The sequence below is a fragment of the Gouania willdenowi genome, chromosome 24, assembly GCF_900634775.1.
Source record: "Gouania willdenowi chromosome 24, fGouWil2.1, whole genome shotgun sequence".
In the NCBI taxonomy this organism is placed as follows: Eukaryota; Metazoa; Chordata; class Actinopteri; order Blenniiformes; family Gobiesocidae; genus Gouania; species Gouania willdenowi.
In genome coordinates, this window is record NC_041066.1 from 6,759,992 (window position 1) to 6,785,410 (window position 25,419).

The 25,419-nt window shown below is 38.4% G+C and overlaps 1 protein-coding gene across 5 annotated transcripts in view; it reads right to left on the reverse strand.

Annotated features, from left to right (window-relative positions):
• LOC114457498 (uncharacterized) overlaps positions 1 to 22,443 on the reverse strand; it is a 63,335-nt gene extending 40,892 nt beyond the window's left edge. For 3 of the 5 annotated variants that reach the window (XM_028439390.1, XM_028439391.1, XM_028439386.1), the window contains exons 1-18: positions 22,321 to 22,443; positions 20,902 to 21,021; positions 20,736 to 20,817; positions 20,407 to 20,580; positions 17,055 to 17,145; positions 16,849 to 16,954; positions 16,576 to 16,756; positions 16,261 to 16,383; positions 16,015 to 16,114; positions 15,832 to 15,888; positions 15,599 to 15,727; positions 15,275 to 15,402; positions 14,585 to 14,813; positions 14,351 to 14,482; positions 14,024 to 14,151; positions 13,334 to 13,562; positions 13,101 to 13,229; positions 12,782 to 12,909 (exon numbers count right to left, since the gene is read on the reverse strand). In XM_028439390.1, the coding sequence (XP_028295191.1) occupies positions 12,782 to 12,909; positions 13,101 to 13,229; positions 13,334 to 13,562; positions 14,024 to 14,151; positions 14,351 to 14,482; positions 14,585 to 14,813; positions 15,275 to 15,402; positions 15,599 to 15,727; positions 15,832 to 15,888; positions 16,015 to 16,114; positions 16,261 to 16,383; positions 16,576 to 16,756; positions 16,849 to 16,954; positions 17,055 to 17,145; positions 20,407 to 20,580; positions 20,736 to 20,817; positions 20,902 to 20,990 (2,235 nt within the window). In that variant the 5' untranslated portion in view covers positions 20,991 to 21,021; positions 22,321 to 22,443. The remainder of the gene's footprint in view (positions 1 to 12,781; positions 12,910 to 13,100; positions 13,230 to 13,333; positions 13,563 to 14,023; positions 14,152 to 14,350; positions 14,483 to 14,584; positions 14,814 to 15,274; positions 15,403 to 15,598; positions 15,728 to 15,831; positions 15,889 to 16,014; positions 16,115 to 16,260; positions 16,384 to 16,575; positions 16,757 to 16,848; positions 16,955 to 17,054; positions 17,146 to 20,406; positions 20,581 to 20,735; positions 20,818 to 20,901; positions 21,022 to 22,320) is intronic. The other 2 variants (XM_028439387.1, XM_028439389.1) reach the window with 2 other exon arrangements.
• Positions 22,444 to 25,419: the final 2,976 nt, after the last annotated feature.

Here is a 25,419-nt window from a genome sequence, read left to right on the forward strand (position 1 = left end):
AAGTGTTTTAAATTATATAGCGTTGTGTTGCATGCCGACGCCTTGGTTTTAATATAGATTATATTTCTAGCAGTGTCTGAGACATGGAGCCGGCATCGGCCACGGTTGCATGCATTCTTTAATCCAGTGTTGCTGTTGGTGTTACAGCGTTATTTTAATGGATTGATTTATAATAATAGATTAAATTAAACACAATATCAGCATTAATTTGATTGTGGTAAAATACATTTCCAAAACCTGATTTATATAATAATAATAATAATAATAATAATAATAATAATAATAATAATAATAATAATAATAATAATGTGGACAAGTACATTTTTCTGGCCAAAAATATGAAGGTCTAAACCAAGGGCTACATGCTGTACTTTTTGTTTGTTAAAAGCTGTGAGCTTATTTCTATTATATTTAATGTATTTTTTGTTCGAGAATATTATTACCAGGCAGCACTTTACAAGTATTTTATTTTTTTAAACTTTATTTTCATATTCTGTATAATGTTAAATACATTGTTGGTTTGCTAAAGTTTCAAATAAACAACTAGCAAATTTATGTTTTGCATTTTGTTCCATACTTTACCGAAAATGAAGGGCACTGTGACCTCAATACCGAGATACGTATTGAACCGGGATTTTTGTGTATCGTTACACCCCTAGTAAATATGCCACATTAAATATAGCAAAAAGTGGTAATGTTTATTTAGCAAATACTGTACTGTAAATATAACCAAAGTGCATTGGTCCTGCAAAGACTAAACATTTGTAACATTTAACAATCTAAAAAACAGCTAAAATTGCATAAACTCAAACATTTTGTGTGCTGTCTTGCATACCCTGTATGTGGATTTTCTCACAATGTATTTGAAATAACTTTGTTCAGTAATGGTGTCTTAAGCAGAAGTGGGTAATCCAGGTGCCATAAGCTTGTGTATACGGTGCTAAAGATTGCTCCCTTCATGAGAGCCACCAGGATGTGGTACTCAAATTCATCATCATCTGCCAGCATCTTTGAGTTTACAAAGATCTGAATCTCATTTGAGCATGTGTGAGCAATGGGAAGGTGCTTGGTGTCATCGTGATCAAAAGTCAGCTCTGGACTGGGATGAAATCCAACAGCGGAAACAAAGGCGAGGATGTGAACAGGATTCAAAGTCTTGATGAAAGCTTTTTCTGTTTCAGTGAGGTTTCTGGAACTGAGATGTTCTTCAAACTCCTGCTCTTAAAGAGAGCAGAGAGGGAAACGTACAAAACATTAAAATTGTGTGCACTCTAGTTTAAGTTGTTCACCTATTTTGGTGCCCCTTCCCATGTAGCTGGCACATACCACTTAGATGTACAACAGTGTGGTCTACCGATTTAGATGTTCAGCTCGTCTTTGTCAGTTTTTTCTAGAACGCATAAAAACACTTAACTCATACAGTACAAGCCATTTCCAGAGTTTCTCCCCCCCCCTCAGTGCGATGGATGAAAAAAAAGTGAGACTTAATTATCTCGCAGTGCGAGTTACAGAGACTGGTTCCGGTTCAGAGTTCATCACAATGGCGTCATTCACAGTGCTGGATATTCATCCGTTTATTGATTTTTTACTTTGAAAGCGAGTTAAAATATAAAGATATTAAGGTTTTGCTTGCTTTAGTTACTTTACTTTTACTTTAGTTCAAGAGGACACAGTCGTCGTTAAGCATACTCGGAGCTTGGAGTTCTGGTTGAATTCATTAGCAATAACTACAATACTACAGGTAACTTTACGGATACCGGTGAATAATATTAATAATAATAATAATAATAATAATAATAATAATAATAATAATAATAATAATAATAATAATAATAATAATAATTATTATTATTATTATTATTATTATTATGGATTGGATTTTATTTTGTGCTTTTCATTAACACTCAAAGCGCTTTGCGTAATTTTTGTGCTTGTTTCCATGTTGTGTTGCAGTAGAATAGCATGCTTATACATTGGAACCATTTCAGTTTTACACTCATGTGAAAATGTTGTTTGTATTTACCAGAGAAGTTATACGAGGTTCAACTTATTGCTTAACATGTTAGAATCTGTGCTACATACAGAGCGACACAGTGTGTATGTGAGCTAATGATGCTAATGATGGTGAACAGCTACATGATAACTCGTGTTTATTACACACAGTGTGAGGAAGTTTTGTGCCCAGGGACGCAATTATTTTTTTATAGTTTAGATAGTCTTTGCAGACATATTATTTAAAGTTAAAAAGCAGTCATCTTTGTTCACTAAATTCCTGGAAACCATTGCTCTCGTACAGTAGTTCCCAAACATTTCAGTCCCGTATACCTTTGTCAGGGCCAAAATTGTTAGTTAATGTTTATTAACATATTTACTCATAGACCTTATTCTTTTTAAGGCTTTAAGTTGAGACTTTTCATTTCTGCTGTCTCATGTTTTCTGCTCTCTTCTCGAGGTCAGCTTCCCAAAACACATCTTAACCCTCAGACACGGAGGCATCACACAGTCACATGCCTACACACACTCACATAGTCACACATACACACCCAATACACATCCATTCATACACACAAACACCATACACGCACACACCTCCAACACTCACGACAATCAGGAGATACCAGAGAACTGGTTGTTTTGACCCAAAGAAGAAACTGTCTCTTTTCACCCTCTTCTTTCACCTCCTCTCTGTCCTCTTTATCTCCTGGGGGGAGGAGGGAGGGGGACTGAGGGGGAATATATGTGATGAGTTAGAACTGTGCCACTCGATCATCGGACGTCCGCCCGGGAGGTCACTAATTTTGTCCATCCTTGTACTCTTTTTTACTTAGTTTTATAATAAACCTTTTTTATAAAATCATCAATGCCTCGCCTGGACTCCATCATTCAACCAGAGCAATAAATCATGTCTCCAAATGAGGTCAACCGCAATTTTGCCGTGACACCTTCAAACATTTAACTTGAGGCCATTTACCCCTTACTTCTGCACACATAAAAAAATATGATGAAATGCAGTGTTTGTCAACCTTGGGGTCATGACCCCATGGGTGGTCGCCTGGAATTCAAATGGGGTCCCCTGAAATGTCTAATAATTTATGATGAAAAAAAAAAAAATTCTGAATAAAAATGTATTTTTAAAATATTTTAATTATTCTTTTTCAAATTTAAACATCATACACACAATGTTAAACAACTGTATTCTGTACTTTCACTTTCTGAAAAATAAAAATAGTTCATATAAAGTGCATGTAGCGTCAGGTTGAAATGAGTAGGCCAGAACTGATAATTTAGTGACTTTTGAGTTCCTTTTTCCTTACTGCTAAATCAACGTAAGAGCTGGATGAAAATAAACCACAAGAAAACAAATAAAAGTTAGCTTAGCTCTTAGAACACAGGCCAAAGCAGCTCAACACATCTACATACATACCCAAAATTAACTAAAAGCATTTACATTGGCCTTTACATGAATTCATATTTAATAAACATACCTTGTTCCCACTTTCGACCGTAGCTAAAGCTTTTCCTGCTCACTCAGTTATTATTTCTGTACATTTCTTGCTTTACTTCCGTGTTTGTTTCGTTTATTTTACACTGTCAATTAACGTGTTTTTATACGCATCAAAACCTTGAAAATAAACTTCCGGTTTAACAGTAAGTGCTAATTTATTAACAACAAAACACATAATTTAACGTTTTCTTTACTCTGGAGTCACCTACAGTGCAGAATAAAAATATCTGAGCTGGTGCATCTTGTCACTTTGTCACAAATCCTGGCAACAATAAACATTGTCAAAAGCTAATTTTAGAAAGAAAGAAAAAAAGTCTCTGGAGACACCAAAAATATGTGATGTTAAAATGGGGTCAGGACCCAAACCTTTCACAGTCCCGTATCCCTTCTAACATTTAACCTGAGGCCACTTACCCCTTACTTCTGCACACATAAACAATATAATGAAATGCAGTGTTTTTCAACCTTGGGGTCATGACCCCATGTGTGGTCGCCTGGAACTCAAATGGGGTCCCCTGAAATGTATAATAATTTATAATGAAAAAAAAAATTCTGAATAAAAATGTATTTTAAAATGTTTTAATTATTCTTTTTCAAATTTCAAGATCATAGACAATATGTTAAACAATTGTATTCTATACTTTCACTTTTCGAAATATAAATCTCGTTCATATAAAGTGCAGAATAAAAGAATCTGAGCTGGTGGATCTTGTTACTTTGTCACTTTGTCACTAATCCTGGCAACAATAAACATTGTCAAAAGCTTATTTTAGAAAGAAAGAAAAAAAGTCTCTGGAGACACAAAAAATATGTGATATTAAATTGGGGTCACAACCCTATCCTGTTGAGAAATAATATATAATAATTATAATTTAAAAAAAATATAATATAACCATGGGTAGTCTTACATCGGTTAATCTGTAATTTGTAGCAATGCATGGAAGCTCCTGACTGCTGGTTGATTTATATTCTATTTTCATTTTTTTTTTTTTTTTTTTTATTCAAGTACCCTCATGACAGTTTATGAACCCCTGGGGGTACCCATACAACCCGTACCCCACTTTGGGAACTTAGGCTCTAGTGCAATCATACAGCTTGTCTTTGGGCTTCACTCTCAAAGATACAAATCTTGTACACATGTTTAGGACGAATTAAATGTGTGACTTTATTCTTTTTCCATTTTAGATGTGATTGATCCACTGAAGCAGAGGATGAATGCTGTAACCATCACTGCTGTGTTACACCAACGTTTCCTCTCAGCCTGTTGTTAATATAAATAAAACACTTTCTCATCTGTTTCAGTTCATTTGGGGCCACCATTGTTGAATTGAATGATCGCTGACATTTGACACTACACAGATATACAGTATGTATGAATGACGTGCTTGAAGTAGAGAAAATAAGACACTAGAGTATTAAGGAAATTAGTGTTTTTCTTCTTTTTTTTAATATAATATATTTATGTAGGTCAAACATTGTTTTGGGTTGTACATCTGAGTGACATATGACATTCTGTCAACTGGACCTTCCATGCTGTGGTTATTGGGTGGGTTCATGTTTGTACAGACTGGTAAAGATGGCTGATCTGTGGTGGACACAGAGCTGGACTCTCTGGTGGCAGAATGACAGACCCTGGAGAAGACTTCATCCATCCTGGAGAAGACAAAGCCTCCACTGCACTGTGATCACACAACAGCTGTTTAGTGTCTGAGCTGCTCCACAAACACTCAGGAAGTATTTTTATCCCCCTGGACATGAAACTACAACTGATCAATGTGTGACAGAGAGACATGATCACATTCAATATTCACTGCAAAATCTTATTTTACTGCTGTATGTAACATTACTGGTGGTGTGACTTTGAGGGTAAGTAACTATTAAGGCTATTGTCTGCATCTGTAGGGACGAGGTAACGCTGAAAAACTTTAATAGAACCATTTTCAAGTCCATGTTCTCTGCATTTGTCGTATATACGTTGTATGAATTAGGGGTGAGTATTGGCAAGGATGTTGCAATATGATACGTATCGCGATACTTGGATCATGATACGATATTGCAATATTCTACCCAGTTAATATCAAAATTAAACGTAGAGATGAAAAATCAAGTTGCTGTATATGTTCATCAGAAGATATTGATCATTCAGAGGACAAATTGAGTCAAAACTACTTGCTTCAAAACATCACATTTATTATTAGTGTTTATGCACATTTTCAATGACAAGAAAATGCAGGCATTACACACTGCCATCATAGAATAAAGTGAATCAAATAACCATTGCGACACATTGAAAGCATTGTAACCACCACTAAAATATTGCACAAATACAAACACACACACACACATATATATATATATATATATATATGGCTGCCCATTAGCCTGTGCGGGACCAGTAAGATGCTGAGCTGAAGGGGCCCGTATGCCGTCACATTTCCTTGCAAAATGGCCAGTCGGATGACACCTCCTACAGATAATAATTTCACAACGCAATGAGGCATTACGAGGTGGGGGATTCTGTAGACGAGAAATGCTTTGGGCCAGTTGGTGGAGCTGCTCTTGCTGAACTTTTAGCATCTCCCGTACCTCACATAGCTCAGACCTCTAGGGTGAATTAGAACCCGCCTGGGGAATACCCTCTAATCTGTACTGCAGGCCAAAAACCGAAGGGACTGAATGGCTCCTACCCCTCATACTTGCCGGTAAACCCTCATTCTCCTATTTAATTTTAACTTGCGACAAAGGGCACTGTCATTGACATGCTCAATAAACTAATCGCGTAGTAAAAACTCTGCATTTGGCATGTCATTAGGTGCGTGCTGTTTTACTTGTGACATAAGACTCATTAGTGCTAGAGAGAATTCTTGCAGTGTCTCCACTTCTCGTTGAAGTCGTGAGAAGAAGGCCTCTTGTAGTGCCACATATGAGTCAGTGCAACCATAAAGTTCTTGTAAAATACTAACTATTCAATCCAGGTTGCACTGATCAGCACTCGGATGGAAGTTTTTTTCATCACGTGCCTCTCCCTCAAGATGGTCATACAAAAAGAATGCTTGGTCAAACACAGACAAATGACGAGCTTGTATACACGCCTGAACCTCCTCAATCCACTTGGCTAATCCTATTCCTATCCTTCCCCTAAACATGGGACACTTCCGGTCCCTGGGCACAAGAACCAGTCTTTCTGCTAAGGGTGCACTAACCGCAGACTGAGCAGGAAGGGACGCAGCAGGCACTGGAGGTACAGTACTAGGTCCAGGCATGGGCAGCTCCTTCCGCAGCCTCTCATTCTCTGCACGTAACTGGGCAACTAAGTCCCTCAACTCCTGCATCTCTCCCTCCATGCCAAAACGGTAATACAACGAGACACGCAGGAAACGAAAAACTGAACGACTGCTTACCAAACGCCAAAAACCACCTACGCATCCACGGGAAGCCTGCTGCTGCTTTGCATGTGCCTAAAATGACAGGAAAAGTTAAACTGATACACACAAAAAAACACTGGGACACACGTCATTGCTCTCAAAAACCAGTCCTGTCGAGAGATTATTAGTAATGACAACGCCACCTTGGGAGTTTCACCCAAGGAAATAGTAATATTTAAAAGAGCATAGAGTACTTAATGATTTGCAGACAAAATAATAAATGTATAACCCAAAAGGCACTCAGGCTCGTTGATTAAAGGAGCTTCAGACGTGTTCCCAGTTGATCATGTTTATTACAAAAATATATTTTAAAAACAGTCTTTATAAAACAAAAGTAAATGAACAACAATGACCAGTGCTGAGGCTTACCAGTGTGGAAACAATGGTTCAAAGTGGGGGATTCCAAGACAATACACACCTAAAAGGTGACAAATACACACAAACACTCAGGCACACGTGGAGACAAGAAACCAAGCACTACACAGCACAGCACATGACAACCCTCCACCAGGACCACCACTATTGGCTCTCAGCAACTGAAATAACAAACCAGAGGTTAAACAAGTATTTTACAAAAGAGAAATAACAGCTTGATATCAACAATAAAAGTGTACACTAAATGGGTTGATGTAGGCAGAAATAAAATACAAAATATAAACTGAGTAAAAAGACAAACAGATCAAATTCTATTAAACTTAAATACTATATAAAGATGTCTGTGATATCAGCTGAAACCGGTAGCCACAGGTGTGGCATGGGGGGCCGGTCAGAGTTAGGTACACGTCGAAATGAGTCAATGGGAAGTCCAGTCCCTCAGCACGGGGACACAAAGAGGGCGGCTGGACTCACACACAGTTCCACAGATATTCAGTGCAGCAGAGCAGCGACATGAAGTAAAGCAAACTCACTCCAATAAACAACCCTGTCACACAAACCTTTATTAAGAAATAATATTTAAATTATTGACAGCGGAAGCAGACATGGGGTGTGTGTACCTGTCAGAGGCTGAAGGCGGATGCGCTCCGGCGCAGCAGAGAGCGAGAAGGGCACACACAGCCACAGCTACACAATAAACCAGCCCATACAGGAGTACTGTCAATTGTGGGGTCTAAAAACACATTCCACTGTAAGCATACCTTTCAGGCGATGCATAAGCACTGAAGGAGAGCGCGCACCAGTGCAGCAGGAAGCAAGGAGAGGCGTACCCAGCGGTAACCCAAAGCTGTCACCCACGGAAGGCAAGTGCACATCAGCACCGTGGAGAGTGAGCACAGACACCAATGCAGAGAATAACCTAAAGCTACAGGAAAGAAAACCAGCATGAGAAGGGCTGCCGATCATAACTATTACCATGCAGCTGAAATCATACCTCCTCTGGTGGTTAGAGAGCGATCCACGACGGGAAACTGGGAAGTGGACGAGTCCCCAAGCTGACAGTGAGGCCCGCCAAACAAGGAGACCAATCAGAGGGGATTTCAGAGGGGACCGTTCATTTGCCTCGTTTCTTTGCCTCTGTCAATCTTCCGTCTAAAGTGCGCACCACAAACTAAAACCGGAAGTACTTCAAATTAAAAGCAGGCGCTATAGAGTTAGCAGCAGTGTGCGTTAAACTTACAGGAATCGGTTGTTTAAAGAAACAGATCATTCACAAGTGTTTACAGTAATGTTTAATCTTGTAAAGAATATTATTGTCCTAACTCTGTGAAATGAGGGGTTCATAAGACGACTTCAAGTAGGATTTTATGAAAACTAGTACAGTGCCCGTCGGAAGTATGTATTCATATAGTGCAGAGTCGGCGCCAGGGAGCATTAACTGAGGGGGCATTAATAAAACTATATTTAAGGGAAACTAGGGAAACTAGGAAGACAACTTGATGTTTTAATCTCATCCCACAAAACGACCAACAGACGGACTTTTATTCTGCTGCGTTTAATAAAAAATGATCTTGTATCACATTGTCCACCTCACACTGATGGCAGAGGTGTCATTTCGTTAAAGAGTTATTGATGCTGGAAGTCCGAATCTGTCTGCTGTCTGAATATCTGCCAACTTTACCGAACAGTGTTATGGTCCAAATAGTATCCAGATAATTTGGTGACTTTTGCTCCCGCTCTGGACATGAAAAGAAGGAACGCATTAGTCACATTACTGGTGAATTGAAACATTATTAATACAAAAAAAAAAATCAAAACCAAAGAATGGATGTTTTGTAACACAGGCACATACAGTAAGTGACACGGTGGGGAAAGTGGTGACAAGCGTTTATAAGTGCCAAAAATGTCTTGAAAGTTGAAAAAATGTGCATAAAAGGCATTGAAATTTGATGGAGAAGTGGCAGGAATGGGAGTAATGGAGCAAAAATGCATTAAAAGGAGCAAAAATATGGCAAGAAAAAGGTATAAAAATAGGTTCAAATAAGTCGTTTAGTGTCGTTGAAGATAAAATGTAAAAATGAGCAAAATGGGCTCATATTGTTCAAAAAATATTCTGTTTCTTGAAGGTATTTGGCGACCCTCTCCCAGTGTCTCGTGATCCCTAGGTTGGGAACCCTGACTTAGAAGTTTGTTGAGTTTAGCTACAACTTTTATACTACATTTTTACACTTGGCACCCCATATTTGAAAGCATCACTTAATTACTTTTTTTCAAAATGCTTGCTGCTTAAACCTGGTCTGGAGCAGGTTTGACCTACGGACTGTGTTACCATGGTAACCAAGGTGTTTTCTCGTTGATGAAACCGCTGTTCCAGTTAGAAACCGGCTTAATGGAGCCAGACTATCAGGTTAAACCTGGACTTAACACTGAGCTGGGTTTGATGAAATACCCCCCTGGTGCCCAAAGCTGAAGGAACAAGACAGAGGACTAGTGAGAGGCAAAATCCCTATATATGATAGAGATGGGCAAATGATGCACAGCAGGGGCCAAAAAATGTGATTATTTAATCTGAGGGCCACATTATCAGCATTCATGTCCGCATTTCGAATAATTACCGAGAAAGTACAAAGTTGGAAGGTTCTTTTTAGTCATTTGGGTGTTTTTGTTCTTGTATATGGATTTTTATTTGTTTTGTGTATTTTTGTTGAATTTTCTCTCATTTTGTGTTTTTGGAGTAGTCGAAGCCTGTTCTGTTTACTGAGGTCCATGTGTGTTTAATCAGTCCTTGTGTGTCCGTGTGAAAGTCTGCATGTTGATGCTTCCGTCCATCCACTCTTTTCATTATTTCCATGTTTTTTAAGGCTCTTATTAAATAGTATCAACTGGTTGTTGGGCCGCCGCCATCTTGGATTATTTCGTCACCAGCGCGTCATCGCCGCAAGTTGCGCAAGCGCAGAACGACCCGATTTAACTTAAAGTGGTATTAAGCAAGTTAAGTGTTTACAAGAAAGAGGAATTATCTAATTCAGAATTAAAATCGGAATAAACCAGACACTTAATTCGGATTTAATTTTAATTCGAAATTAAATTAGCATTAGGAAGAATGTTTACATGGTCAGTTTAAAGAGGAATTAACTTTTATTCTGCTTTAAAGAGGAACTGATGGCCGGTGGAGCTTTTTTTAAAAAGTTTTTTTTTATTGACACGTGCACTCCATACCACTATCAAATTATACACAATTCACACATTTACCCATTTATATACAACATGTACTTGATTTACAGTCAAATACAATTTACATATGTACATAAAGAAAAAAAAAATACTTGGGGTACTTTTACTTTAATCAACAGATTTAAGGTTTCAAAAATGTCCAAAGTTTCCACTGATCTTTTGTCTTATACTCCATGTAAAGAGGTCTTCAATTAGTCTATTTTCTTTTTAAAGTTGTGACATTTTTGTGGTTTTAGACTCCAATTACATTTATGTATATAACATCTTGTCTACCATATAAACAGTAGTGTTGTAGTAGACGAGACCGGTCTTGGTTTCGAGACCAAATTTTAAAGGTCTCGGTCTCGTCTCGACTCTGAAGCATTTTGACTCGGTCTTGTCTCAGACTCGGACTGCCCGGACTCGGGATTTTCCCTCAAGACTGTTCGAGACCAGCACTAATTCCTGCTATTTTTAAACTTTTTAAAAATGTGATGATAACAAGGAGAAGAACGGGATAAAACAATTCTTTATTCATTCTGCGCATGCGTAGAGAGACTGATAAAGTATCTCACGAGTTTTCCACACCGTGGTTATCAACCGCGTTGGTTACCATGGTAATTAAAACATAAACGGTCACCTTCACCGTCGGAAAATTTACCGTGGGTAATCGTGATATCAGTAACCGTTAAATTCCTAGCTACATTTGGGGACCTTTGTAATTGAATACCCTTGTTACATTACAGCAACCAAATTAAACTGCATCAACTAAGTAAATGAATAAAAATGGCCTGTGTAAAGGCTTTTTCAAATGAAAAAAAATTCCTGTCAAATCTGTGACCTATTTACCTGCACAACTCAAAGAATCAGAATCGAGAATCGTTTAGAACAGGAATCAAAATTGAGAATCGGAATCAGAATCGTTAAAATCCAATTGATGACCAACCCTTTTCTTCACACCCCCCACCAACCCCCCCACCCTATGATCCCCATTTGGTAATAAGTCCATGATTTTAGCTTGTCTCTTTCATTTTACAAATAAGGAAAAATATGTGTATTCACCTGTCATCGTGTTCGTCCAGCAGTAATCAAGTGTAGTTTTTACGTCAAATATGTTAAAAGTACATTGGAAGGATGTCAGTGTAACTGTCCAAATTTTGCATCTCCCTTTTTTCAAATGGGCAGCAAACTACCGTGTAAAATGTGCAACAGAGGGATTTCATGGAGAAGCACCCCAGTTAAATCAAGGCATATAATCTCTTACCCCAAATGATGGTCTGTTTTATTAGAGTTTAGGAGTCTTGTCAGTCCCTTCTAAAGTGGCCGATTTCTCCTGGTTGATTTGCCTTTTCTTCCCCGAATTTTTTTTTACAAATTAAAATTTTTGATTTCTTGAGATACCCGGAAGGAAGCTCAGCTCAGGACTTGTAACCAAAATGTGTTTGCTCATTTTATGTTTTGTCTATTCCTCAAACAACTAGTTGACAGGCTAGGTCACACTCCAAAGCAAAGAAGGAAAAACAAATATATCATAATTTTTGACATGAAGATTTAATTTTTTTTCAACAAGAACGATTGAACATGAGACTTCATTCACTCTGATGGCAATGCTCTTCTCAACGGCGCTGGGTCGTGAAGCGACCTTGTCCCTGACCACCGGGGCCTTTTCCAGAGCCGATGCTCAGTTTAGGGGCCATGCCCACCCGGGGGGCGACGGGTCTCTCGTTCACTGGCTTCGTCTTCATCTCCTCCACATTCAGACTCACCTCACCTCGGAACATTATGGGCTGCAAAGAAATAATCCGTCAGTATATTAGAATAAACCTTTACATACGGCCGCTTAATTTACCACCCACATCATTCACTGGTTAAACTGGAGCTAATTTTTCCTGTTCTGAAACAGATTTCGAGACCAAACATGATTAATTTCAGCTGCAGCTTCTAAATCGTTCTATGTAAAACAGTTTCATATATTTATGTTGTGTTGTAACATGAAAATGTTGTAGTGTACTACAGTTTAGAATTTTATGATATTTAAAGCTGGAAAAAGGATTTAATCACATACAAGAATGATCAATTCCTGCAGAATAAAGCATTAGGAGACAAAATATATATATTTTTTATTTTATGTTACATTATTAATTCAATCTAAAACTGTGAATGGATTTGGACATTTAATACACCAAGCTGGCCAATATCCCAACTACACCATCCTATCCCACCACCATGTGAATGAAAATGGTTAATACATTTTGATACATACCCCTTCTACTTTCTCCTCCAGGATTCTTTGAACAGGATCAGAATTGTCAAAGACCACAAATCCATAGTTGGACAACTTTCTACCAACGTCCTTGGTGTTAATCCACAGCTTCACTACATTTCCATATGCTGCAGGAACACAGAAGCAGGACTATTCAATAACAGTTTATTAGTACCAAACTTTGGTAACGTTGAATCAAATTATTTTTAAATCATTTCAACAGCTATCAGTTCAACTTATCACTCTTTTTTTAACCTGATGTACCGAGCATGTCTTTATTTAGATTAGTGTAACTACTGGTGTTTTGCAAAAAACCTACTCATGAAGAATTCCTTGAGTTTGCTCTCATCAATGTCATGTGGAAGGTTTCCAACAAACAGCTGGTGACTGTCAGGGTATTGAACAATACGCCTGTTGTTCATAACCCCAGGCTCACCATCTCTGCCACCTGCAAGTCAAAGCAACAAGCAGAAGATAAATTACACACCGGGTCACTTCTCTAGTGTTAAAAACAAGACAAATATTCCTTAAGATGCAAAGAGGAATATTTACCTTTATTAACAGAGCTCAGGTGGGGTTTTCCTGTTTGTGACGGCGGTCCCTTGTCATCGCGCTCACGCATCTTTCTGCTTTCCACGATGCCTTGTGAACCTCCGGGTCCCTGATCATTGCTCTTCATGTCTTGAGGATCATGGCCCCTGCCGCGGGTCTCTTGTTCACGGACTGCCCTTGTTTTCTTCCTTTGCACATTCAGACGCACCTCACCTTGGAACATTATGGGCTGCAAAGAAATAATTCAAGTCCGTATATTTAAAATAAACCTTTACATATAGCAGCTTAATTCACCACCCACTTCATTCACTGGTTAAACTAGAGCTAATTTTTCCTGTTCTGAAACAGAATTCTAGATCACACATGATTAACTTCAGCTGCAGCTTATCAATTGTTCTATGTAAAACAGTTTATTTGTAACGTGAAAATGTTGTAGTGTACTACAGTTTAGAATTTTATGATATTTAAAGCTGGAAAAAGGATTTAATCACATACAAGAATGATCAACCCCTGGAGAATAAAGCATTAGGAGACAAAATATATATATTTTTTATTTTATGTTACATTATTATTCAATCTAAAACAGGAAATGGATTTAAACATTTGATGCACCAGGCTGGCCAATCCATTCTACACCATCCAATCCCACCACCATGTGAATGAAAATGTGTAATAAATTTTGATACATACCCCTTCTACCTTCTCCTCCAGGATTCTTTGAACAGGATTAGAATCGTCAAAGGTCACGAATCCAAAGTTGGGCAATGTTTCATCAAAGATCTTGGTGTTAATCGACAGCTTCACCACATTTCCATATGCTGTGGGAACACAGAAGAAGGACAATTCAATAACAGTGTTTTAGCACCAAAATTTGGTAGTGTTGAATCAAAATTTTTTAAAATCATTTCACCAGAAAAATGTTATCAGTTCAACGTATCACTTTTTTTTTTAACCTGATGTACCTAGTATGTTTTTATTTAGACTTGTGTAACTACTGGTGTTTTGCAAAAAACCTACTCATGAAGAATTCCTTGAGTTTGCTCTCATCAATGTCATGTGGAAGGTTTCCAACAAACAGCTGGTGACTGTCAGGGTATTGAAGAAACCGCCTGTTGTTCATAACCCCAGGCTTACCATCTCTGCCACCTGCTAGTCAAAGCAACAAGCAGAAGATAAATTACACACCGGGTCACTTCTCTAGTGTGTAAAAACAAGACAAATATTCCTTAAGATGCAAAGAGGAATATTTACCTTTATTAACAGAGCTCAGGTGGGGTTTTCCTGTTTGTGACGGCGGTCCCTTGCCAACACGCTCACACATCTTTCCGCTTTCCACGATGCCTTGTGAACCTTCAGGTCCCCGATCGTTGCGCTTCATGTCTTGAGGATCATGGCCCCTGCCGCGGGTCTCTTGTTCACGGACTGCCCTGGTTTTCTTCCTTTGCACATTCAGACGCACCTCACCTTGGAACATTATGGGCTGCAAAGAAATAATTCAAGTCAGTATATTTAGAATAAACCTTTACATATAGCAGCTTAATTCACCACCCACTTCATTCACTGGTTAAACTGGAGCTAATTTTTCCTGTTCTGAAACAGATTCCTAGATCACACATGATTAACTTCCGCTGCAGCTTATCAATTGTTCTATGTAAAACAGTTTATTTGTAACGTGAAAATGTTGTAGTGTACTACAGTTTAGAATTTTATGATATTTATAGCTGGAAAAAGGATTTAATCAAATACAAGAATGATCAACCCCTGGAAAATAAAGCATTAGGAGACAAAATATATATATTTTTTATTTTATGTTACATTATTATTCAATCTAAAACAGGAAATGGGTTTAAACATTTGATGCACCAGGCTGGCCAATCCATACTGCACCATCCAATCCCACCACCATGTGAATGAAAATGTGTAATAAATTTTGATACATACCCCTTCTACCTTCTCCTCCAGGATTCTTTGAACAGGATTAGAATCGTCAAACGTCACGAATCCAAAGTTGGGCAACGTTTCATCAAGGATCTTGGTGTTAATCGACAGCTTCACCACATTTCCATATGCTGTGGGAACACAGAAGGACAATTCAATAACAGTGTTTTAGCACCAAAATTTGGTAGTGTTGAATCAAAATTTTTTAAAATCATTTCACCAGAAAAATGTTATCAGTTCTACGTATCACTCTTTTTTTTAACCTGATGTACCTAGTATGTCTTTATTTAGACTTGTGTAACTACTGGTGTTTTGGAAAAAACCTACTCATGAAGAATTCCTTGAGTTTGCTCTCATCAATGTCATGTGGAAGGTTTCCAACAAACAGCTGGTGACTGTCAGGGTATTGAAGAAACCGCCTGTTGTTCATATCCCCAGGCTCACCATCTCTGCCACCTGCCAGTCAAAGCAACAAGCAGAAGATAAATTACACACCGGGTCACTTCTCTAATGTTAAAAACAAGACAAATATTCCTTAAGACGCAAAAATGAATATTTACCTTTATTAACAGGGCTCAGGTGGGGTTTCCCTGTTTGTGATTCTGAAGGAACACCATCTAATTGTGATGCATGAAAACAAGACAAGACGTGTGTGAGCTCATTCACCATCCTACAACTAAACCTACAAGAAAACATCAACACGTGAACCACTCCTACTCTAGAAGTTTAAATCTCAGCATTACCAGATTTAGGGCCTCGTGGAGGGAGACGCCTTTTGTTGCGAGTGCGCAGGTCTTTGGGGTGCAGGGGTATTTCCATCTCTGATTGGGACTCAACTTCAGGCTACACCAAATAAAAAAGACATAACAAAAAATCAAAAGATTACCTCCTCATTTGAATGTTTTGTTGTGTTTTAATTACACACACAGCTACGTTCATGGCAGGTAAACAATATTACTGTTTTCATTTGCATAAAGAAGGTGCTATACCTGTGTTGCTTTGACAACATGAGGGGGGATCCCAGAGGGGGTGACTGTACCAGCATTCCTCTTTTCTTTTTTCTTCTCCTTTTTTGCCTTATTTTTGTTGGTCATCACAGTCCAGGAGGATGTCTGTGAGGAGGACAGTAATAATCAAATATATCATAAAGGATTCATCTTTGAACAAATGCAACTACTGTTGAGTTAAAAACCTTTTAGAGTCAAAGATTCAACACAGTCCTCAAAATAAAATGTTTAGGAAGGACCATCACTGTACTTTGTCTCATATACATGTTTTAAATAAACTACAGACAACTGTTTTACCTCGTGTGCCTCTTGGGTATTTGGTGGAGATTCCACAGGAACTGGTGACTGTGCTTTCTCCTTAATTTCTTCCAGAACCTTCTTTTCTCTTTCAGGCTTGAGCTCCTCTGCTTTAGATTCTGGTTCAGGCTCAGGTTTTGGTTCTGGAGCTGGCTCTTCCATTGGCTCCTCTACTTCATTACTGTGGATCATGAATTTTTCAGATTAATCTCTATAAACGGACTTTAGTTGTGTTAGATTTTATCCGTAGGGCTCTGCTGAACATTTACTTACGTGACAGGGTGAGGTTCATAATAGGTGGTGCTGTTTGGACTTTCTTGCAGAGGCTCAGGGGATGGCTGCCTCTCCTTTGGCTCCTCTTCCACATTTTTCTCTGATTCTAGAGGACGGAACAGAGGAATGGGGAAAATAAGCGTACTACTCTGAAATTAAACAGTAAGGATAAGTAAAAAAGTAAAAATAAAAAATGAACATCTTACTTTCTTGAAGCTCAGCATGAGAGTCTCCAAACACTTCATCCTCATAGCGGAAGATGTCGTGGTGTACATAAAACTTGTTGCCAACCAAACCCTGGAAACATTCATAGTACCAATGTTAAAATGAATCGTTACACCAAAAGGTGTGCGATCTGGCGCTATTAGATCTTTAAAGATTAAAACATGACGACAATCTGCCAAATCACGGAAATTGTACAACCATCTGTTGTTCACATTTATCCCTCGCGGTGCCATGTCTGTGTGCCCATACACAGCACATCCAAAGGTTTTTTTTCCCTACCAAATCACATTATTTACAAGTCAGGTTCATGTCAGCACTATAGGCACACTGAACAAATATTAAGCACTTAAACGGTGCAGAAGTACGCTCCACTCCCCCTCCCTCCCAAAGCACAGACACACTGCTGTGCTGCTTTCTCTGTGTTAGCAGCTGTCTGTCTGTCCTCTGTTTAAACTCCATCAGTTCTGAGTGTTGGAAACACTGAGAGACGTTTGAGGAAACACTGAATTTTTTTCTCTTCTGTAACAAATTGTCTCACTCCGCAGCAGGAGTGCGATATGGCTCTGCTGCTGCTTCATAAAGGGACCACGTCCTAAATGTGGTTTATTTTAAAAACTACTATCAGCAGCTCAGATTTGCCCTGAAAGAAGCAACACTACAGAATCTAATCACACATTTCAGCCTTAATGAAGGAAAAAGTCAAAAGCGGCACAAAATGTTGATATATTTTTGTATTCTCTTCTGCTTCTCGACGAAGGCAGTCACATTCTCTGTTTCTCCCTCCCTTCCGCCCTTATCTTTCCCTGCTGCTGCTTTGTCTGGTCCTGTGAGCCTAACAAGAGCCTCTCTCTGCGACTCATCCAAAACTGGAATAATGGAATTAATTAGTTGGTCTCTATTTAGTTGGTGCTATCGACCAGATTTTTTCGACGAAAAGAACCAGGGGTGGTGAACCCACATATCCAAGCGGGACGTTTGCGGCTGGATATGCACTTGACCCTTGGAATAAGTGGCGAGTTGTGTGTCTGTCCATCCTTTCCGTGGAAGACGTGGAGGAGATCTACATAATTGGAATAATGATAGTAGGCATGCTGCTGATCGGAGCTGGTGGCTTCCTAATCTATCGAAAAGTCCGTACTACGCTGGCGACTGTTTTGGAAAAGTTGCCAGTGATTTCTGAAGGATGCAGGGCTCTGAACACTCAGACTCGTGTTGGTCGATATCAAAAGCAAGTTGCTTATGGATCGTCTACCCGTTATGGATAACAACTGGGAGAATTTGGAGGCCCGGCTTGGAAGTAATAGTTAGGCCACTCATTGGGTTACAGCAGAGAGACCCAGGACAGCAGGCTATTGAAAATTGACATAACTTGTATCAAAACACATTGCTTATCTTCCTTTTGGCTCCCCAGCTAGCCAAGGCTAAAGTCAGGGTTGTCTCATCTCTTATCACCAGGAAGTTCCTGCACCCCTACATTCCCACCTGGAACTGTTGCCACACGTCATCTGGTTGTTGTCAGTAGCGCAGCTACAGGTCTTCAATTTCAAATGCCCTTTTCGGCCATCTTCCCGCCCCCCCCCATCCATGCTGCATGGAGGCGTGGTTGCAGCGCCCATTGGCAGCACGTCCATGTCCCCAAACGGCTGGAATCCTGTTGTTCTTCCCACCCGAACCCCTCCCCCAGCCCACCTCCCACCCAACCCTTCCCACGTGCCTTATCTTGAGTTCTTTGACTGTGTCATGCTTAAATTTATGTATTCATATAGTGGGAGCTTAAGTAGAGTTGTCAGTTATGGGCAAATGAGTATGTGTTTGAAGGTTGGATGTACAAAGAGGTGTACATACTCTGTAGTGTTATAAAGCGGTATATTTATGGGTGCAACATAAAATAGCGTGGTTTAATTCTGTGGGACATGCGCATGATACTTCTTCCCGCTCCTTTTTGGACATGTACAATACATTTATAGAGAAAGTATTTGAGAGCTGGTTTGTATAATCTCATTCATTGTTTGTCCATACTACTTTTTAAAATTTAGCTTTTCTTCTCTTTTTTCTTTATTTTTTTTTACATGTTCAAAATGAACTAAACTAAACACGTGGAGAAAATATCAGCGTGTACATGTTTCTCTGTTTGCTCTGAGCACAGCTGTTGCAAGTGCCCGCCTATAACTTCCGGGAACTAATTGAGTTTATTTCAAACTTCCGTTGTCATAACTTTCTCTCTAAATGGCTCTGATTGCGTCTGGCTATGACGCCCCTCCCCCCTCTTATGTACCGTCCGTAAATTATTGCAGTTATTGGCGACGATTTACCTAAAATCCCAGTTATGTCACTCGGAATCAATGGAATCGATTTGGCCACCAATAACTTTCGGGAACTATTTGAGTCTCTCTGAACGGCTTTGTCTGCGTGCGGCTCGCATGATGTCTTAAACCGGAACCAAAAGTACTGCGCTCAATATGGCGAGGGAGCCGTAATCTCAAAATAAAATGAAAGTTAACGCTTTAAAATGTAACTAAAGAATCCAAAATAATGCATGCACACCCTCGGTGTGTGTGCAAGCTTTAAGTAAAAAGTTTCAGGTCGAACAGACACTGCGTCATGGAGATATGCACCACACACACATACACAGACAGAAGTTCCTTGCTTTTATAGAGATGAGTGTATTACCTCAAAAGCAAATGGAAATCACTAGACTGATATGCTGTCTTGTTATGTAGCAAGTGGTGCAAATGCTACACCACTTTTGTTAAACAAAGTAAAAAGACTGTGTGACTAAAATAACTTGTCAGCCTTGTTGTTTGATGTTAATTGTACTTAGAACCAGTTTGATAAAATGCTTACATACATTTTTTAAATGTTTGAAAATTTTGCTGACTTAAATTATCTTTTTTCCATGATTTAAAGTAGGTGAATTGGTTTGTTTTATTAAATAATTTTAAAATAGTCTAAATGATCTGAATGAAACCCCCCCCATATCCACCACCTCTACCTTCAAGTCGGTGCTTATCACAAATGACCCTGTGACCACTGGCGTCACCAGTCCCATTGTGCAATTAGGTAATTGTCTATTGTTCTACTTAAACCACACAGTTTTCAATAGAATAATTGAAGCCTACTTTCTTCTAGCGTGCTCAAGTATATTTTAATAACTATGACGTCTCTTTCCAACCATTGTTGGAAAGAGACAAGGCATTGGATTGCGAACACAAAATTCCACTGTTGTCAGGAAAAAAAAAAAGACCACATTGATAAATGTTGCATAGTGACAATAAACCAGAATGGAACAAAATGATTTTTTAGGTGAACAAGATAACGCATAAAAATACTCACGTCTGGAGCAAGCACAAACGTCTGCATGAACTTCCTCATTGGTTGGCCACTGTTGGACAGCTCTCCAAGTACCTGCACCATAACTCCATCACCCAGCATGGCATGGGCATTCACGTGCGAGATCTCTGCGCAACATTCACTGAACTGCAGTGACATGACCTTCTTGTGGATTTCCTTAAAGACAAGATAGGTACAAAAATAATTTAAAATCAATAATAAAAACCACTTGTTAAAAACATAGCAGTGACTCCTTAATTTTACTGAACTTTAAAAGTCAAGACAATTAAACACGTTGAATCACAAATAATTCAAGATTTGGCAAAACTTACCTTTGGCTCATACACAGCTTCAGCCAGCTTTCCATTTGGATCAAGTCCTCCATGAACATAGGAGGATTTATTCCCATAAAATCTTATTAAAAAAAAAAATGCAATGTTTTAATTAATTAATCTGGTAACAATGCAATTGATTAGTGCATTTGATGCCTTTATTTACCTGTGCAAAGAAGCTGGAGCCTCGTTGAGGACTTTATAATACTGCCTCACAAACTCCTGTCCTACAACCAGGGGACTTGGCTTCTCCATCACAATTTGTTTTTGAAAACAAAGTTAGGTGCTGTAAATGGAAAAAAAATGGGGGGACATCAGACAACATCATATTGTCTAAAACAAGTACTATCAAATACATTATAACTAAAAAACAATAATCATAGGTGATCCAATCTTTGATTCCAGCCCTCCAAACAGGCTCGCCAGGCAACATACAATGTCATAACTCATGTTTATCTTTGTTAGTTTTAATTCAAACTTCATTGACCACAGACCACAGGTCATAAACCTAAAGCGGAATGAATGCATCATCACAACACACTCAAACACCTATTACCAGTGCTATCAGGCTGATTTAGCAGTTTCTACATACCAACTTCCTGTGCCCCTCGTCCATTCCATTTTAACTCAGCTTAATAATTAATATTATCAGTTATTAATTGTCTAGACCATAACCCTAGAACATTATAGAAGCTACGGAAAGAAGCACGTTGTTGTTGTTTTTCTCATTCGTACAATTGCAGATTTGTCTGAAAACCTAAATTTGGGGTACCGACTGGAAGCATACATTTGCTAACACTTTGTCAAAAAGAAATGTTGCATACATGTTGGGGGGATACAAATCAGGTTTTTGAGCTTGTTAGATGGCATCTTGATTTGTTTGGGGTCATATTATTCAAGCTACATTCAAATTCTTCGTTTCCGAGGTAAACAACGCAGTTAATGTTTGAGGAGAAACAGCAGCGATAGACACAAGCTTCCTGTAAACATTGTGTGGTTTCGCTATCGCTTTTGACCACCTTGACAATGCACAGGATCATTGAGCCCCATATAGGCAAGACGATAAAAAGTTAATGAATACACAAGTGGCAAGATTGCTTTGTTTTAATGCAAACATCCAACGCGCAAAGTAAAAGCGGTAAAACAGTGTGGCAGACATACCGCTCAACCGGTGTTTCAAATCAACTTGGGACCATATTACCTGGTGACCAATTTCCTCCTGTGTTGCAGGTTACTGAGTATATCCTCAATAAAACAGGATGCCAGTTGAACGGGGACACCGATAAAAGCCGTCGTGGTGCTAAGCACTCTGATCGAATAATAATACAGGCGCTACTAAAAATATCCCCTCAAAATAAGCAGTGGGGTTGAACCTCACCAAAAGTCGAGAAAATACAACTAAAACTTACGCCATCAAACCAGCCATAATCAAGGCAATAAGTCAAGAGCTTAGCGGCGCGACATGACCAAAAAACATGAGGGAAATTCATTAAATACAGCTAATTACAATACAGTGATTTTCGGAGCAGCTAGCCACTCGCCAGCCACCAAACACCTAAGTGAACATATAAGATTGCTAACTTACCTTGTGAAAGACCTTTATCTATGTAGACAAATATATTGTAATAAATTATGAGTGTACAACAGTAAACTGTTCAGTGATGGACTAATAGGACGACTCCCACGGTACACAACCGTTTAGAAGCTCTGCTGGGCTGAAAATGGAAGATTCAAAGTATAGCTTCTATTTATTCTTTCATCCCTGTAATTTGGAACAAAACATGCCTTTCATCTTAATAAGCCAATGAAATGTATTCTACAATGACATCACATGAACATTGAAGAAAAGTCAAGTGAAGACAGGGCCTTTTATTGAGCGGGGGGGTGGGGGATAAAGGGGAGAGCTATTTGGGGCCCATCGATTAAGTCAGCAAATGATGGTCCATTGTTGTATGAATCTGTGATAACTATATTTATTTATTTATTTATCTTAATAATATCTACTGATATCCAGAAATTTTATCATTATTTGCGCCATAGTATATGGTCATTTTAAAGATGTAAATCCTTGTTTTAATCAGAAATAAAATGGGTACAAAGTGTCCAAAAACTGTGGAAATTTGATTTTAAAAACAAAGAATATGGTTAAAAGTTGCAAATTACAGGTAATGCAATTTAAAAAGTATGAAGAATTAATTTGAACTGGCAAATAATGGGCATGAAAAATCGGGAATTTGGTTAAATTGGCCAAAATAAGCATGAAATATGGTGAAAAGATGACAAAAGTGACAATAATGGGTCGACATACTGTATGTGACACTAAGTGGGAAAAGTGGTGACAAGCGTTTATAAGTGCCAAAAATGTCTTGACAGTTGAAAAAATGTGCATAAAAGCCATTGAAATTTGATGGAGAAGGGGCAGAAATGGGAGTAATGTCGAAAAAATGCATTAAAAGGAGCAAAAATATGGCAAGAAAAAGGGACAAAAATAGGTTTAAATATGGCGTTTGGTGTTTTTTAAGATAAAAGGTAAAAATGAGCAATAATGGGCTCATATTGTTCAAAAAATATTCTGTTTCTTGAAGGTATTTTGCGACCCCCTTCGAGTGTCTTGTGACCCCTAGGTTGGGAAGCCCTGACTTAGACGTTAGTTGTTAAATTTTTCTGAGTGGAAATTTTGACCAGTGGCTTCATCTTTTTACGCAAACATCCAACGCGCAGAGTTAAAGCGGTAAAACAGTGTGGCAGACACGCCGCTCAACCGGTGTTTCAAATCAACTTGGGACTATTTTACCTGGTGACCAATTTCCTCCTGTGTTGCAGGTTTTTGAGTAAATCCTCAATAAAACAGGATGCCAGTTGAACCGGGACACAGATAAAATCCGCCGTGGTGCTAAGCACTCTGATTGAATATTAATATGGGCGCTACTAAATATATCCCCTCAAAATAAGCAGTGGGGTTACCTCTGTGTCGAACCTCACTAAAAGTCGAGAAATTACAACTAAAAGTTACGCCATCTGACTACTCGTAATCAAGGAAATAAGTCAAGTGCTTAGCGGCGCGACATGACCAAACAAAAAAGGGGAAATTCATTAAATACAGCTAATTACAATACAGTGATTTTTGGAGCAGATTTTCATTACAGTAGCGACATACCTGACAGGTAACTTTAATTATTAGCTGGCAGGATTCCACCAGTTCTGGTTACAATCAGACAATGCAGCTAACCTGAAGCTCGCCGCAAGCCAGCCACCAAACACCTAAGTGAACATGTAAGATTGCTAACTTACCTTGTGAAAGACCTTTATCTATGTAAACAAATATATTGTAATAAATTACGAGTGTACAACGGTAAACTGTTCAGTGATGGACTAATAGGACGACTCCCACGGTACACAACAGTTTAGAAGCTCTGCTGGGCTGAAAATGGAAGATTCAAAGTATAGCTTCTATTTCTTGTTTCATCCCTGTAATTTGGAACAAAACATGCCTTTCATCTGAATAAGCCAATGAAATGTATTCTACAATGACATCACATGAACATTGAAGAAAAGTCAAGTAGAGACAGGGCCATTTATTGAGCAGGGGGGGATAAAGGGGAGAGCTATTTGGGGCCCATCGATTAAGTCAGCAAATGATGGTCCATTGTTGTATGAATCTGTGATAACTATATTTATTTATTTATTTATCTTAATATCTACTGATATCCAGAAAGTTTATTATTATTTGCGCCATAGTATATGGTCATTTTAAAGATGTAAATCCTTGTTTTAATCAGAAATAAAACAAGTTAATAGTGACCAAAAACTGCGGAAATTTGATTTTAAAAACAAAGAATATGGTTAAAAGTTGTAAATTATGGGTAATGTAATTTAAAAAGTATGAAGAATTAATTTGAACTGGCAAATACTGGGCATGAAAAATCGTGAATGTGGTTAAGTTGGCCAAAAATAAGCATGAAATAACGTGAAATGATGTTAAAAGTGACAATAATGGGTCGACATACTGTATGTGACACTATGTGGGAAAAGTGGAGACAAGCGTTTATAAGTGCCAAAAATGTCTTGAAAGTTGAAAAAATGTGCATTAAAGCATTTAAATTTGATGGAGAAGTGGCAGAAATGGGAGTAATGTCGAAAAAATGCATTAAAAGGAGCAAAAATATGGCAAGAAAAAGGGACAAAAATAAGTTCAAATATGGCGTTTGGTGTCGTTGAAGATAAAAGGTAAAAATTAGCGAAAATGGGCTGATATCATTCAAAAAGTATTCTGTTTCTTGAAGGTATTTTGCGACCCCCTCCGAGTGTCTCGTGACTCTTAGGTTGGGAATCCTAGACTTAGAAGTTAGTTGTAAAATTTTTCTGAGAGTAGAAATTTTGACCAGTGGCATCATTCTCATCTCGAACCCAAAATCGATCATGAACTAGGGATGCATCGAAATAAAAATTTGTGGCCGAAGCCGAATAAAATATAAATGCTTGGCCGATTACTGAATGTTGTTGGTAAGTTTTTCAGTATTTTTATAAATAGTGCATAAATAGCCTAAAATAAATTTTTAGACATGTTTTTTTTTTTAATGAAACTAAATATTCTGACACTTTTTAGATATTCCAGTAGCTTCTGCTTTTCAAAAAAGAACAACAAAGTTTTTCATTTATATTAGCTCTTCAAATAAAACAAAAT